General features: G+C 38.6%; 1 protein-coding gene across 1 annotated transcript; it reads left to right on the top strand.

The window, feature by feature from the left end:
• Nucleotides 1-992: 992 nt before the first annotated feature.
• CCK (cholecystokinin) lies at nucleotides 993-15,823 on the top strand. Its single transcript, XM_029592640.1, has 3 exons — nucleotides 993-1,067; nucleotides 3,105-3,362; nucleotides 15,104-15,823. The coding sequence occupies exons 2-3, from the start codon at nucleotides 3,107-3,109 to the stop codon at nucleotides 15,235-15,237; spliced, it is 390 nt and encodes a 129-aa protein (XP_029448500.1). The 5' UTR covers nucleotides 993-1,067; nucleotides 3,105-3,106; the 3' UTR covers nucleotides 15,238-15,823.
• The last annotated feature ends 721 nt before the right edge of the window (nucleotides 15,824-16,544 follow it).

Raw genomic sequence — 16,544 nt, forward strand, 5'->3', positions numbered from 1 at the left:
GCCTAACTCTGAAACTCATGAACTGTAATACCAACATCAAACTTTCAACCTTGGTGCTGTCCCAATTCACCTACCCCACAAGCGCTCCACCTCTTACAAATGCAGGCAGCAAAGAAAGAATTGCTAGGGGGAGAAACAATGTTTTTAATGTCTCTTTAACATAAGCAAGAAATGTAAAATATAACAAATGTTACTGTATTTGGTGTGAGATGGGAAGCTGAGGGAAGAAGAACTGCGAGGTGCAAAATTCAATGAAAAATCGTGAAATGCCACAACCCTTACCATTCCCCTGTGCATCTTTCTGAAAATCAGATTCTTCTGGGTAAGGAATCCCTTTCTCTGAAGATGACTGCCCTACAATATATGAAAGGGACATTAGGATAGTTGGACTCAGTTCTCCACTTTGCATCCTCAGCCACTACATAACAGAATCCAGAGGTTTAGGGACACAAGTCATATTATTTGTACAGTTTGCAGACTTCTGTGCATGGCAGATGTATTGGGTGGAAAAAGTATAGAGGTGTTTGTGTGCATCTCAAATATTCTATTAAAAATTATTTGCACATTATATTGAAAGCCAGTTGCAATCCAAAACTACTGGTTTGTCAGTTCTAGTAGTGATGGAATAGTTTGGCATGAGGCAAGAGATTAATAAGAAAAGTTTAAATAAGTACCAACTATAACGATCCCTTATACCAAAATGTGCTTTTTTTTTTTTTTTCTTGTTTTCGAGTTCTCTGAAAGATTAGGAAGGGAAGTTTCCTGTTCCCACCAAGGCAACCTCCTTGATGTGTTCTGGGAAAAGCAGTGTTACCTGAAGACCACTTTTAGTGGAAGTTTTGTACCCTGCTTCCCTTGGAATGAACCTAATTTGTTATGCCCCAATTGCAGCCAGTTGAGCATGTGGTGATCCCTTATCTGCGTCAGTACTGTGTAAACAGATGACAATACAGTAAGCTTTGGGCTAGACTATTTAAGAGGCAGCACTGCAAAGTAGGATAACTAAGACTAGCTCACCTGAATACTGTTCTATCTGCTTTCATTAGGAAACAAAATCTTGCACAAAGGTAAGAAGAAAGCTTTATCAATTGCTTTTTATATTTTGTTTTAGATAATTTATAGAGAGAAAGGAACAGACAGGTCATTTTATCTGCATTTCATTCTAGCACGCTGTAAGCATAGTATTTATGTACATTGTATCTGCCTCCCAGGTTTCATGACAGTCTAAACATACAAAAGTAATTTAGCATCTCATAATAAATGATTCTATTATATGCTTTAAAATGTGCTTACTATAATGTTAGCAAAATGCCTCTGTTACTGCATGTTTTGTAAATTCATCTGTTAAACTGCTCCTGGATTCTTGCCAACTGTCCTAATAATTTATTTTGTATTATATAGGTAAACATTTAGTTGTATGGTGATATAAATACAAATGAAACATAACTGACTCATATACTAAGAAGATACACAAAAATGCATTTCAAAATGTAGGTTTCTTTAAATATGCTCTAATATATTTTAAAAAAAAAAACCAAAAAAACTTCCAGTAAACTAATCAACTGTTCAGTAGAAAAATTGAGGTGCTCTGTAAGCCACTGTAATAATAATTTTTTTTATTACAATGGATTTGTTAGTTTACATATATGCATGAAAAAAAATAAAATGCATATTCTGTTAGCATATAACTTTTCAATTAAATCACACTATAAACTACTCTTGTAAAGAAATTTAGTTATTCGGACAATGAAACAGCTTACAGCAAAGATCACTATTTCTCCTGTATTATTTTTTTGGCATTTTCATGCTCCTTTAAACAAATTAAACATTTAAGGTATTATGAACTTAAATATAAAGGATAAAATATATTTCAACAAAAATATTACCTCTTCTTCATAGCACTAGAACCCATCCTTTGGTTCTTCAATATAATGGGTCTATTTTAAAACTGAAGACCCTAATTATATAGACCATATTTCTAAGGAACTATCCTTTATCTATATTAATTCTGGAATCATAGCCTACTTCAGTATATGAACAAATACTGTCCACAAATTGATCATTGCCTTTACATCATGTAACATGTACAGTTCCAAATAGTTTCCAAGTTTTTTCTTAGTGATAGATCACTTGTAAAAATATGAACGCTCATTCCCTGGGAGGTTCACTGCATTTTTACACTAATTTTTAATTGGATCCATGTAATTTGCAATTTCATTGGAGATGCTACATTATAATATTTTGAAAAACTGGCAAAATAATCAGAATAGTACATTCAAGAGAAAAGAAACCTCAAGTCAAGCATTCATTTTTCTAGGACATATTTGTTGATCTGTATTGCTATTTTTCTCACAGTTTCAAAATTTTATATTTACAATCATACTTTCATAGCTAAAGGCTTTGATGCTACCACATTACGCTATTTGAGGTTTTGTCTCCTTCAGCCTTTATTTATAGCAAAGAACTAATGTTGGAGAACTTGGATAAATCAGTGGGGTTGGTTGGGTTTTATAGGCACAAGTATGTAACTCACCCAGTATTTTATTGGGAAAATATCAATATCTGTTGATTTGCTGTGGCTAAATAATTTATTAATGAGCTTTAAGCAAGGTATTAAGCACATGTTACAATGATATGTTGAAAATTTGCATTATTTCACCAGTGTTCTTTCAACAGTGCTTTTTACAAGTGCTCATCTAATTAGATTACAGGTATGAGCTACTATAGCACACAAGACATATGCCACAGAGGAGTGCTTCACAGTTTTGTCTGATCTCCATTAGCTGACAGGCAATGGTGAAAGATTACATATTTGACAGTCTCATCTCATTTGTACATTTGTCTCTGAACTGTCTTTACCATAAAGCCATTCAGACTTCTATTATATTAATGTATAATAATATGCTTATCTACACTTGCTGTTCAGCAGCCCCAGATGTTGAATTCTGTTGGCCTTTCTTGATAAACAGCTGGATATCGCTTGATACTTTTTATTGAATGTTGACATGGTAAATACTAGCTTGCAGCAGAACCAATTACATCCTCTAAGCAATGTCATGAATTGAAGTGTTTGCCAGTCTAATTTTTTTTTCTTTTTTGTACAGCTATGTACAGTGGAATCTGTGTTTGCATGCTCCTTGCTGTGCTCACAACGAGCTCTTTTGGACAGCAAATAGCAGGGTCTATTCATGGAAATCCAGTGGGCACTGAAAATGAGCAGAACCTGTCAGAACATCCACGACACATTCGTACACTATCCTCCACTGGCCAGCTAAAATCGTTCCAGGGGGTGGATGGAAGCTCTGACCAAAAATCCAATGTTGGCGCTATGTTGGCCAAATATCTCCGGCAAACCAGGAAAGGTATGGACTACTTTAAATGATCCATTTCAGTGCCCTATTCTACAGGTCTTTTAATAATCTGTGAAAGTTGATGTACTTTACTTTTTTAAAATTCCAAGTAATATTAAATATAAAGGTCTATGAATCCAAAACCTTCTCTAACTATACAACATTAAACATATGTAAGCAAGGAAAACTCCCTTTACATTTACAACAGGATATTTTACAATATTTTGAAAGGGTTTCTTAGTGATACCAACTGATCTTCATTAATAAAGTGATCAAAATAAATATCCATTTTTACCAGTTCTTTGGTCATTGTCAATAAAATACTGCTGCTGCTGCAACTACAACTATTACTTCCACTACTATTTATCATTTCTGAAGGACTATTAGACCACACAGTGCTGTACAGATACACATAAAAGAAAATTCCATCTCCATGGAGCTTACAGAGTAGTCAAAACAAGAGTCAATGGAAAGTGTATTTAGAGGACAGCTTTCAAACAACTGCATATAATTGCATATATATATATATATATATATATATATATATATATATATATATATATATATATATAATATATGGCAGTGCGTAGATCTAAAATAGTATTTTATAATCCACTCATATCATATATGCACATACTGTAAAATATGTGCATATGTTCCAAGGTAAAGATATGCCTATGTATGCTTACATGCAAACACATGCAATGCATTAAAAGAGAATATTTCAAAGCATTGAAAACATGCACTTTTCCTCCCTATTATAAAAATAAAATGCACATATATTTTATGCACAAAAATAAAGCAGAATTCACTCATGTAAAACCCGATTTACATGAATAAGTCGGCAAATTTTAAAACATGCATGTGTAATTGAAATCAACCAGTTTACCAATTACTCAATTGGTTTGCCCATGCCTTCTCAACATTATCTCCCTCCTAGTTCTTCAGCCTGAACTCCCCCCTCCCCCTGCCAGTTCACTGAGAATTCTCACCCATCCAAAAATACACACTAAAGAAGTCTAATATCAATTATGCCAGATAATTAGCAATTATAAAAATTACATGAGTAAGTTGCCAAATGTACATGCATAAGTGTCTTTTAAAATAACAACTTATGCATGTAACTGTTGGCCCCAGCCCAGAACACTCCTAGACACCCCTTTTTTTACACATATTTATGTGCATGCAAAACATAAAGTACATGCATAGTTTTGACTTTTATAAAATAATTATGTGAGTACAGGCTTATTATGTGTGTGCATATGCTAATTTTTACATTCATAACTTTTTGAAAATGCACCACTTATTGTAGAAAACTGTTTAGGATTTAAAAGCAGCTTCAAAAAAGTGAGATTGATTGTTGCCCCAAGAGTTAATGTTTCTAGATCCCTCCCCCGTATTCTTTTCAAGAAATTATTGAGTAAACCAACAGTGACTCAGAATATTCGAAGTAGAGACATTCTGCTAGAAGACCTGATATTAAGAACATTAACATCATTAGCAACACTACCACTAGTAAAGGGACATATGTTCCATAATAAATCAAATAGAGAATAAAAAAGACAACATTTTTAACTTTGCCAACCCAGATTTCATTCTACATAAAAGATCTCTTCATCATTGTGTGCTACCATCCTTCTATATGTTTATCAATATAAGGAAAGGAATATGGAATTGCTGAAAGTTTAATATTTGTTTTATACAATTAGCATATCAACTTTTATAAAGTATCAAAACCATACTTGGATTATATCTATATATATCTATATATATAATTCTTCATTGGTAAAAACCAAGTACTCACACAGAGTTGCTGCTCTGTGTGAGAGCTCTGGTTTTACTGGTGAAGCTTTATACTTTTGTTTTCAGTTTCTTCAGTTGACTCACTGTTTGCTACCTACATAGAGGATTGGCTGAATGGTAAATTCTTTAAAGGGTCCCCTGGTGAGAACTTTGAATTAATTTCAGAAATTGATTTTTGGTTTGCTGTTTCATAGTAACATTGTAAATGTCAACAGAAAAAGACAACATTGTCAATTCAGTCTCCCAGCAAGTTATTAATTGGAATGAATGCATCAGCGAATCGGAGATATCAATTATACCTCCAATGCACACAAATATGGACAAGCACTTTGGAATCAGGCTGATTATGAGGTCAAAAAAAGAGAAAACTTTCTGAAATCTTCTTAAGAACATAAGAACATAAGAAATTGCCATGCTGGGTCAGACCAAGGGTCCATCAAGCCCAGCATCCTGTTTCCAACAGAGGCCAAAACCAGGCCACAAGAACCTGGCAATTACCAAACACTAAGATCCCATGCTACTGATGCAAGTAATAGCAGTGGCCATTCCCTAAGTAAAATTGATTAATAGCCATTAATGGACTTCTCCTCCAAGAACTTATCCAAACCTTTTTTGAACCCAGCTACACTAACTGCACTAACCACATCCTCTGGCAACAAATTCCAGAGCTTTAGTGTGCGTTGAGTGAAAAATAATTTTCTCCGATTAGTCTTAAATGTGCTACTTGCTAACTTCATGGAATGCTCCTAGTCCTATTATTCGAAGGTGAAAATAACCGAGTCACATCTACTCATTCAAGACCTCTCATGATCTTAAAGACCTCTATCATATCCCCCCTCAGCCGTCTCTTCTCCAAGCTGAACAGCCCTAACCTCTTCAGGCTTTCCTCATAGGGAAGCTGTTCCATCCCATTTATCATTTTGGTTGCCCTTCTCTGTACCTTCTCCATCGCAACTATATCTTTTTTGAGATGTGGCGACCAGAATTGTACACAGTATTCAAGGTGTGGTCTCACCATGGAGCGATATAGAGGCATTATGACATTTTCGGTTCTATTAACCATTCCCTTCCTAATAATTCCTAACATTCTACTTGCTTTTTTGACTGCTGCAGCACACTGAGCTGACGATTTTAAAGTATTATCCACTATGATGCCAAGATCTTTTTCCTGGGTGGTAGCTCCTAATATGGAACCTAACATCGTGTAACTACAGCAACGGTTATTTTTCCCTATATGCAACACCTTGCACTTGTCCACATTAAATTTCATCTGCCATTTGGATGCCCAATCTTCAAGTCTTGCAAGGTCCTCCTGCAATGTATCACAGTCTGCTTGTGATTTAACTACTCTGAATAATTTTGTATCATCTGCAAATTTGATAAACTCACTCGTCGTATTCCTTTCCAGATCATTTATATATATATTGAAAAGCACCGGTGCAAGTACAGATCCCTGAGGCACTCCACTGTTTACCCTTTTCCACTGAGAAAATTGACCATTTAATCCTACTCTCTGTTTCCTGTCTTTTAACTAGAGATGTGAATCGGAACTGAAATCGGATCCGATTCTGGTTCCGATTCACATCTCTACTTTTAACCAGTTTGCAATCCACAAAAGGACATCGCCTCCTACCCCATGACTTTTTAGTTTTCGTAGAAGCCTCTCATGAGGCTTCTACAAAAATCCCTTCTGAAAATCCAAATACACTACATCTACCGGTTCACCTTTATCCACATGTTTATTAACCCCTTCAAAAAAATGAAGCAGATTTGTTAGGCAAGACTTCCCTTGGGTAAATCCATGTTGACTATGTTCAATTAAATCATATCTTTCTACATGCTTTACAATTTTGTTCTTGAGAATAGTTTTCTACTATTTTTCCTGGCACTGAAGTCAGGCTCACTGGTCTATAGTTACCCGGATCACCCCTGGAGCCTTTTTTAAATATTGGGGTTACATTGGCCACCCTCCAGTGGTCTCTTAGGTTTTTTCTGAGGTCTTTCCTTGCATTGAAAATGCAAGAGAAGTCCTTTTCTGTTTTATCACTTTGCACAATAGAAACTTTCTTGTATTCTGGGGTAGCTTCTTCTTCATTTTACCAAACGATATGAGATGTGGTCATTCCTGTGAGCTTGTAAGCTTTGAGAGCTTCTCCTTCTCAGAATGTATATGTTAACTGGAAGCATCAGTCATCAGCACATCTGTAAACATATCCCATAGAGTCAGAAGCATAGAAGTGAGGAGACTGGAAAGTTGTGCCTACCTAGAGGCTGTTTCTAGCGCGGAGTCCGGTGGCCTGGTTGAGGCCAGAGCATCCCTGTGGTCCGGCGAGGTTAACCTAACACGCCCCCAAATGACATCATAGGAGGGCGACGTCAGAAGAGTTTAAAAGCAGCTCCTCCTTGAACTTCCCCAGGAGACCGGGAAGTTGTGCCTACCTAGAGACTGTTTCTAGCGTGGAGTCCGGTGGCCTGGTTGAGGCCAGAGCATCCCTGTGGTCTGGTGAGGTTAACCGAACACGCCCCCGAATGACATCATAGGAGGGCGACGTCGGAGGAGTTTAAAAGCTGCTCCTCCTTGAACTTCCCCAGGAGACCGGGAAGTTGTGCCTACCTAGAGACTGTTTCTAGCGTGGAGTCCGGTGGCCTGGTTGAGGCCAGAGCGTCCCTGTGGTCTGGCGAGGTTAACCTAACACGCCCCCGAATGACATCATAGGAGGGCGACATCAGAGGAGTTTAAAAGCAGCTCCTCCTTGAACTTCCTCAGGAGACCAGGATGTTGTGCCTACCTAGAGACTGTTTCTAGCGTGGAGTCCTGTGGCCTGGTTGAGGCCAGAGCGTCCCTGTGGTCCGGCGAGGTTAACCGAACACGCCCCCAAATGACATCATAGGAGGGCGACGTCGGAGAGGTTAAATTCAACATCAAGCAGTGCATCGCCCCCGCTCGCCGAAGCCGCGCGCCAAAGGGGCGCGTGGCTTTGGTGCAGCTTCGGTGTGGATTTGGAGTGGATTTGTCATCAAGAGGCCACGCGAAGAACCACTCTCTAAGTAAAGCACAACTTTCTTCTCCCTCGGAGGGATACAAAACTGTTTCAATCTAAAAAGCTAAGTACCTTCTTGTGTATTATTACCTGTATACTGAACATTACCTTGAGAATGCCACACTCGGCTCGAAAACGAAGAGCCAGAGAGAGGTTAATTGAAAGTACTTTAGCTAGTCCAGTGTTGGGCCCTATGGATGCCCACATTAGGAGAGGAATCATATTGCCGGGTGATAAGTCGCTAGAGGGGATCCAGGAAGGCATGGTTTCCCCTCTTGACTTGGAGATCTCTTTGTCCCCGGATAATAGAGCCCCTCCTGAGAATCCTGCGACAATTAGATCAGAATCATCTGAAGGCACCACTCCTCCATTGGAGAAAATTGGAGGAGTAGAGGATGGCCCAGGAAAATCTATGAATTCAGCCGCAGGAAATACCAATTTGATTGGTAACTCGGAAGGGGAAGTTGCTGAGGGACAAGAGCTGTCTCAGGATATGGACTCAAGTACTGATAAGATATTTGCTGATATGGTTGATCCTTTACCTTTAATAAGGCCAACAACAATTTCTTTAGAGGTTATCTGGGAAACCTTAGTGGTTTTAGATAAAAATGTAACTTTCCAATTGAAGCCGGTCATGAAAAGAATAGAAAATTTAGATCAGAAGTTGAAAAACGTTATCTTAGAGAATAGTAAGAGAGATCAGGCCATAGCAAATGTCTCTAAGGAGTCAAAAAGATTAAGTGATCAAAATATTATGATAATTAAGGAGAATCAGTACTTATCTAGAAAGTTAGAGAATTTAGAAAATCAAGCACGAAGTAAAAATTTAAGGTTGATTAATTTTCCAAAGCTTCCAAATATTTCAGCTAAAGAAATGTGGAATAAGTTTGTTCTTGAACATTTAAAAATTCCCCAACAGGCGGTCCCACCCCTTACTCAGATTTATTATATTCCTTCTTGGAAAAATATATCTGAAAAAGGGCAAGATTTTCAAATAACTATGCCTTTAAATGTGACTGAAATGCTGGAATCCATAAATGTGGAGGAGGTAGAGTCCTCCACATTAATTGTATCCTTTTTATTAAACTCAGATAAAGAGTGGATTCAAAAGTTATTCTTTAGAAATATTAAGGAAAATTTCTACCAATTAAATGTAAGAGTTTTTCCAGATGTGACAAGAGAGACACAAAAGAGAAGGAAGGAATTTCTAATATTAAGACCTAAACTATTGCAAATGGGGGCACAATATAAGTTAAAATATCCATGTAAATGTTGTATAATTTACAAATCAGTTAAGTGTTGTTTCTTTCAACCAGCTCATTTGATTAAGTTTATATCAGATAAAAATGTTGAGAGTCTTCCGACAGAAGTAGCCCCTCAATGAGGCAACAATAAGCTCTATATTATAATTAAATGATTCCAGTATTAGATTGTTATATTACTTTAAATTTTCTCTTGGAAAGCCTTATCTTTTTCCAAATGTTATCCCTCTTATTGAGGACTAGGAAAACGTATGTGTTTTGATGGTATGATTTATTGGGTGTTGTACTCAAAGTCATAATCACAGACATGTAATTTCCTGTATCAAGTTATTCTTGATTGTATTGTTTAAAATTTGAATAAATAAAAAAAAAAAAAAGAAGAAGCATAGAAGTGCCTGCCAAAATATTCAAATGTTAAAATGTATGACCTGATTTGAGAAAATTCAGCATCATAAATTTTATGGCCCTCATTTTCATTCCTCCAGAGAGTCTATATGGTCCTATATTTACATATTTGCAATGCAAGGAACAGATAGAGGATATGAAACAGGAGCCCAAATATATTAGATATATTATATAGAACACATGTTCCCAAGCCCGTCCTGGGGAACTCCTCAGCCAGTCAGCTGTGGAGGCTTTGCATGCAAATGAATCTCATGCATATTCATTGTGGATATCCTGAACAGCCAACTGGCTGGGGGGTCTCCAGGGCAGGTTTGAGAACCACCCATATAGAAGAATCTAGAGATCTATAAATAGCCTATCTTCCACAACATTTTTCTTATTCTGTAGAAAACATATTCTGGCCGGTTCAGGTGATATTACACTCAGTCTGAAAGAAATGTACTCTTGTGTGTAATGTTCTGCACAATTCCAAGTTTTCTTACTAGAAGTCCGATCTATAGCCCCTATACCATAATGAATTACAATAGCAAGAATGTATTGCTTCTTATATGAGTGTGACAGGATTTTTTGTTTGTAATCTACTAAACGCATACATAAAAACATAGAATATGTCAGTAGACAAGGCCAATGTACAGAAGAGCACTGATGTTTGTGATAGCGTTGCCTGCACTTTTAACATATCTTATTTAGCTATCATGATCATCAATAGAAATCCATGCAAAATAGGTAATGAACTGCATAATTATGCAAATAAGCGTATTACCTATGAAAAAGTTAAATAAGATGTTAAAATGTGCAATTGTTATTACAGGCCAATTACTGTAAGAAAATTATCATCATCTCAGGAGATGTAGTTAAGACATTTTTGTGTGACTGTCAGAGTTAATATCTAATTCTTACATGAGAAATGTAACTGCAAAATGTTTTGCATGTCATTATTGGGCTGTTAATGGACGATCACATGTGTTAACAGCCCATGTTATTTCACTTTACTACATTGGCCTCAAGAAATGCAACGTCCGTCTAGTCTGCCAGGTTTTGTTCCTGGTGCAATGCTATAGACCTCAACTAACCTCTGGCTTTCCCTTCAAGTCCTCATAACTAAGCATCCTCTGTGCCTATCCCAGGCACGCTTGAATTCTGGTACCATTTTGGCTTCTTCAGCCCCTCCTCCCCCCCCCCCCTCCCCCAGGAGGCCATTTCATGCATCACTGCCCTTTCTGGGAAGAACTAGATTTTTATGCCACTTCTGAGTCTACCCTTCTTGGAGTCTTATACCAGGACATCTTGCTCTAGGTCATTCTTTCCTCTGAAAAAAAGGTTTGCTTCTTGGGCACAGATATCTTTTAATGTCTCTATCCTATCTTTCATTTATTACATTTAAAAAAAATCCCTTTTCCAAACCATCACATAGTAATTGTCTCTCCTGTCTTATTAAGGGCATCTTTTTCTAACTGCCCACGTTGGGGCAATGCCCGAGTTTGCCTCAGTTTCTCTGACGTGAAAACGTCCATGTTTTGTCACTTTGAAAAATTACCCACATCCATTTACGACCTGCTACTTTATGCAGGTAGCTTTCCTGAGATGAAAAAAATAAAACACAAATACTTTTGAAAATTAAAAAACATCAGGTACATTTTTAAACCCCCTGTGCACGTAAATCCCAGGGTTTACGCGCATGGCTGGGCCTTACGAGCGCCAGGCAAATTTTCAAACGGACCCGGCTACGCGCGTAAGCCCTGGTACGCAAATAAGTGCCGGCCCCAGAGAAAGAAGCGATCGGGGGGGGGGGGGGGGGAGGAGCGGGGAGGAGCGGTCCGGGGGGCGGGGCTGGAAGCAGCCGGTACAGCGGCCATTTGCCGCTGTGCCAGGGAAGCGTGCGCCGGCAGTGGGCTGGTGCGCGCCAACGGAGCAGTAAGCAACATAACATAAAAAAAAGAGAAAGGTAGGATAAAGGTCTTAGGGGGTGGGAAGGACAGGGAAAGAGGGAGGGAGTATGGGCAGGGAAGGCGGGGGAAATGAGAGAAGCCCGATATCATCACTGCGCTTACCTTTATAAAATTAGCATCCCCCCTCCCCCGGCACGGATTATAAAATCCTGCGCGCATGTGCGTACGGCCCCCCGGATTTTATAACATGCGTGTGCCGGCGTGCACATGTTATAACATCGGTGCGTCCATGTGTGCGCGCCAGGAAGCATGCGCACATGGACACGAGCGCACAAACCTTTTAAAATCTACCCCTCTGTGCCTTTCCCATGCAGAGCTCTTCTCGCTGCAGGTGAAGTTCTGTTTGTAGTGGCGCTGTACATGCAAGGTTACCCATGCACAGGGAGGGCGACTTTCAAAAAGCCTAGTTCCATGGGTAAAAGACTGCTTTACTCACGAAAATGGCTTTCAAAATTACCCACATACTGGGGGTAAATAAGTCATTCGGAATATGTGAACGTGCAAAACAGCAACTGGCAGTTCAACTTCCATGCAGCCCTCTTCCTAGAGGTTTATGATGTTGCTCTCTCATTTAAAAAATAAATATGCAACTTATTAATTAATTAAAAGTGGTATCTCTACCAAGCTGACTCGTCTGCTAGGTTGGAGTACTCCCTTTGCATCCACAGGGCTAGGATTTTTTTACCCTATAAAGGAGAGCATTGTTTTTCAATTTAAAAAGTTGCTTTTCCTGTGATTTGATGTTTGCTTTCTGATGCGACACTCCTGGCTACACCTGAGCGTCCTTAAAGCTTGCCGGGAGACTGCTGAGGATGCACACATCATCCTGGTAGATTCCACAAGGGCTTGGAGATTTATCAAGGAGGAATACAGAAAATAACTCAGTTAAGGGGGTCAATTTACCAAGCATTTTCCCTATAGACACAGAATGGGAGACAAGCTATAGCAAATAGGCCCCTATGTTTTTTTTCTTCTCTTAAAGATATATTTGCTAAATTGTAGAATCATGTGCACAAAGAGAAAATATTGAACCTCAGCTGACTTATTAAACTAGCTAAAGATGCCACTTTAAAAGGCGTGTTGTGCTATTCTTGTTTAGGGGCTGCCACATAATGCAAATCCCTGGTGGATAGGTTTGTATCTTAAAAACTTCCACTTTGATGCCTTGATTCAATGTAATCATTGCTTGGGGAGGGAGGGGAGAGAACAGTTTTGATCCATATCAGCTTTTTTAGTGCAATGGATTACAGTACTGTATTTGGACTCTCTTTCTCTTAACCATCTTACCATGTAGCTTGAGATCTTGCCTCAGTCCGTTGGTGACCCACCAGGAATCTGATGTTAATGGGACAATTTATGAGAGTGATGGTATGGGCATTAGGATTTCCCCCACCTGCTCAACTCCAGCTGTTATTTTCTCAAACTCTGCAGCACTAGTAGGCACCAAAATAGCATTTTAGCAATCAAATTTCCTATAGCTTCCTGGAGGGCTTTTCCTCCCTCTTCTCAAAAATTGGTGTAAAAATGAATTTTATCTTCTTTTTTTTTCTTGGACCAAGCAGTTTCCTCCTGCTCCTTTCATCTCAGTCAGAACAAGGGCTGAGATCTGGTGCCATGAGCCTTCACTTGCAACCACCAGGGGATTATTTCCCTCTATTATTTTTTTTTTAACCCTTCCCAATTTATGTTTAGTCCAATCACTGCATTGAGGGTCCTGGCCCTTTCTGGAACCCTACTAACATGGGATTAGATCCAGCCATTAGGTGTCACCCTTAAGCAATGACCAGGACTGTCTCTCTTCCACAGAGGCCTTGCAATGCTGCCTCTGCAACATATCCATCCCTGGCCAACCCAGGGATTAGACCAGGGGCCTTCCACGTGGCAGTGCATAGCATTTATCCTCTGAGCCATCAGGAGCCCTTACCACCTGAGCTACTGGGCCATCCATCATATTTTATCGGTGATAGTTTATCATACAAAAGATCTCAGACTGGATTTAATTACCCACCTTCCCAAACCCATGCCGAACACAAGTTACAGCTCAGGTAGAGTAGGTAAGTCCCTTCCCCAAAGAGAATTTACACAATCAAGCTTGTTCTTGGGGCAACGGAGCACAAAATGACTTGCTCACAAGTCATAAACATGAGAGAGAGAGAAATGTGATTGAACCCTGGTTTTTCTGGCTCTCACTCCCCTGCACTAAGCACTAGATCACTCCTCCACTTGGATAACCCCAATCATCTCTCATTACTCATTAATATAAACTTATTTTTTTCTATACATGAATCTTCCTGGAGGCTATGGGAGATTAACTTCCAAAACAGCTATTTAATTATTTAGCAGCCTAAGCAGTGTACCAGGAAAAAATGAAGAATATATGCATTCTCAAAAAACGACTCTGAAGGAGGAGTTGAAAAAGAGACTTTTTATATTTCGCCGCTGTGTCGGGGCACTCAACCACGCCCCCGGACCACCCCTGGACCGCAGCTACACCCCCTGATATGCCCCAGACCGGGATAGTTCAAGCTGTATCCTTTCTGTTCTTGGCATCAGAGGATTTCGAACTTCAGTCTTTTTTCACTGTGCAATAGAATGTAACAATATTTTAATCAAAGTAAACAGAATTTCAAAGTCATAAAACCTATCCTTTAATTCCTCCTCACTGAGATGGTGACACTCCTAGGAATAACCATCGTCCTCAAGCCATTTGCCTCAATAAGCTTCGGTGACATTACTATCCTATCACAAAAGCCCATATTGCAATTTTAAATCACAAACGCCTGATTCATTCATTACTCAGAGGTACATCTCCTACTTAAAAATTGCACTCAGTTTATAAAAATAGAATTATTCAAGTGTCCCATCAAAACTCTTGGAAGTAATGAACAATACCAATGTTTACTCTTCTGGGCATAATATAAGTGGCATTAGGTCCCTAACCATTCCATAAGTGAAAAGAAAATTCATGGCACAAACATTTCAATTACTTGCTTCCTGAGGATCACTTTGCCGGCACTTACATTTAAAAAAAAGAAAAGAAAAAAAATCGGGCTTTCTACATAAATAGTTCAGGTCATGCATTTCCCCTACTGTCTGAGAGCTGAACATATCAATGTATTCACAGCTGTGTTCTTATGTGTTTGAGCAAAGCGACAGTACTACAGAGTCATCTTGTGAATAAGTCACAAAGTAAAGCATGTTATTTCATTATACCATCTGAAAGAAGTCTCATGGCTACACAGTGTTAAATTCTCTAATGCTTTTTTCTAACTCTTATTTCTCCTTTCCCTTAGGACCCTCAGGCAGATATGCAGTTGCTCCAAACAGGCCTGTTATTGACCCTAGCCACAGGATAAATGACAGAGATTATATGGGCTGGATGGATTTTGGGCGTCGCAGTGCTGAAGAATATGAATATTCCTCCTAAAGAACATGAAACTATTTTTAAAAAAATATGTTCCCATCTCTTGCACAGAATAAGTTAATCTGCTATCTTTACAAATCAGTGTTTTAAGAATATATTATGTACCTGATGTAAATTTGTTTGAAAACTATGCGATGCAATACACATATGCAGAATTTTCCAGAAAAATTGTCTTTCAGAATTTCTTATCGTATACCGTTGATACTACATTAAAACATGATTTCATTTAACACCTCTTGTCCTGTCACCACACGTTGCTTTACAATATTTTACAATAAAATACAGGAGATAAAAAAAAAACAACTTGTGGTCTGCTATGTAAACTATAGCCTCCATCTACCAGCCATTCTGAACAGACGTTATTAAAATAACCATTACAGACTACTTACTGGTTTTAAGTGGTGCCCCTGAGGAATCACTGTAATAAGTTATTCAAGATAACAAAGCTTCTGTATTCATGATTATTCCTTTTGCTATATTGAGATCAATTATAAGAAAACTCATTTGTTCCAAGTGAATTATCAACAGTGACAAATTTTAAGAAATGTTTACCTCCATGGCTCAAGGGTTGTTTTTTTTTGTTTGTTTATTTTTTAGTGCTTCATAAAAATGTGAAATTTCTGATAAATTCTACACATCTTGGAATAAATACAATATTCCCAGTCATTCTGTGAATGCATTTTTGTGCTTTTTGAAAGATGGGACGTTCTGAAACATCTAACGTTACTTGAAATTGTCAAATATGTACCAGATCACCAAGGGATGAGAAAACTCTACCGTTTGGGGGGGGGGGGGGGGTTGTGAAATGTCTGGAAATTTCTAGATGTTTCATAAAATCTGTTGGGTTTCACAAAACATTTCTGAACTTAGGAAATTTTTCTAAAAAAAAAAAAAAAAAAAAAAAAAGAGAATATACATTAAAAAATGTAAACTGAATTTTGAGTGAAAAAAAATACCTGTCAGCATATCCACTTTGTCTGATATTAGAAACTACACATTCTGTAAACCCATGCTAAACACCCTATCTCTCAATGGCAAAGGTGGATGTGACAGGAGAGCCTGTAACTAATCAGTAAGAGGTAGATTTTTAAACATGCATGCGGGCATCCATGCGCACACATGGATGCACCGATTTTAAATCAGCAGGAGCATCACGCCCGCAAGGGGGGATAATTTTCCTTGAAACACCTGGCGACGTGATAGGGCCTTCCCCAGTTCCCTCCCAGTCCGCTCCAATAAAGGAGCGGACTGGGAGGGAACTTCCTTAACTCCCTTACCTACCCTGCCTCCCTTTTCCCCTCTCCGTCCCG

Source organism: Rhinatrema bivittatum, chromosome 2, assembly GCF_901001135.1.
Source record: "Rhinatrema bivittatum chromosome 2, aRhiBiv1.1, whole genome shotgun sequence".
Classification (NCBI taxonomy): domain Eukaryota; kingdom Metazoa; phylum Chordata; class Amphibia; order Gymnophiona; family Rhinatrematidae; genus Rhinatrema; species Rhinatrema bivittatum.

Bases quoted from the DNA above. Each gene is read 5' to 3' on its own strand.
- CCK (XM_029592640.1), top strand. From the start codon at position 3,107: ATGTACAGTGGAATCTGTGTTTGCATGCTCCTTGCTGTGCTCACAACG. The intron at 3,363-15,103 runs GTATGGACTACT...CCTTTCCCTTAG, and splicing joins TCTCCGGCAAACCAGGAAAG to GACCCTCAGGCAGATATGCA.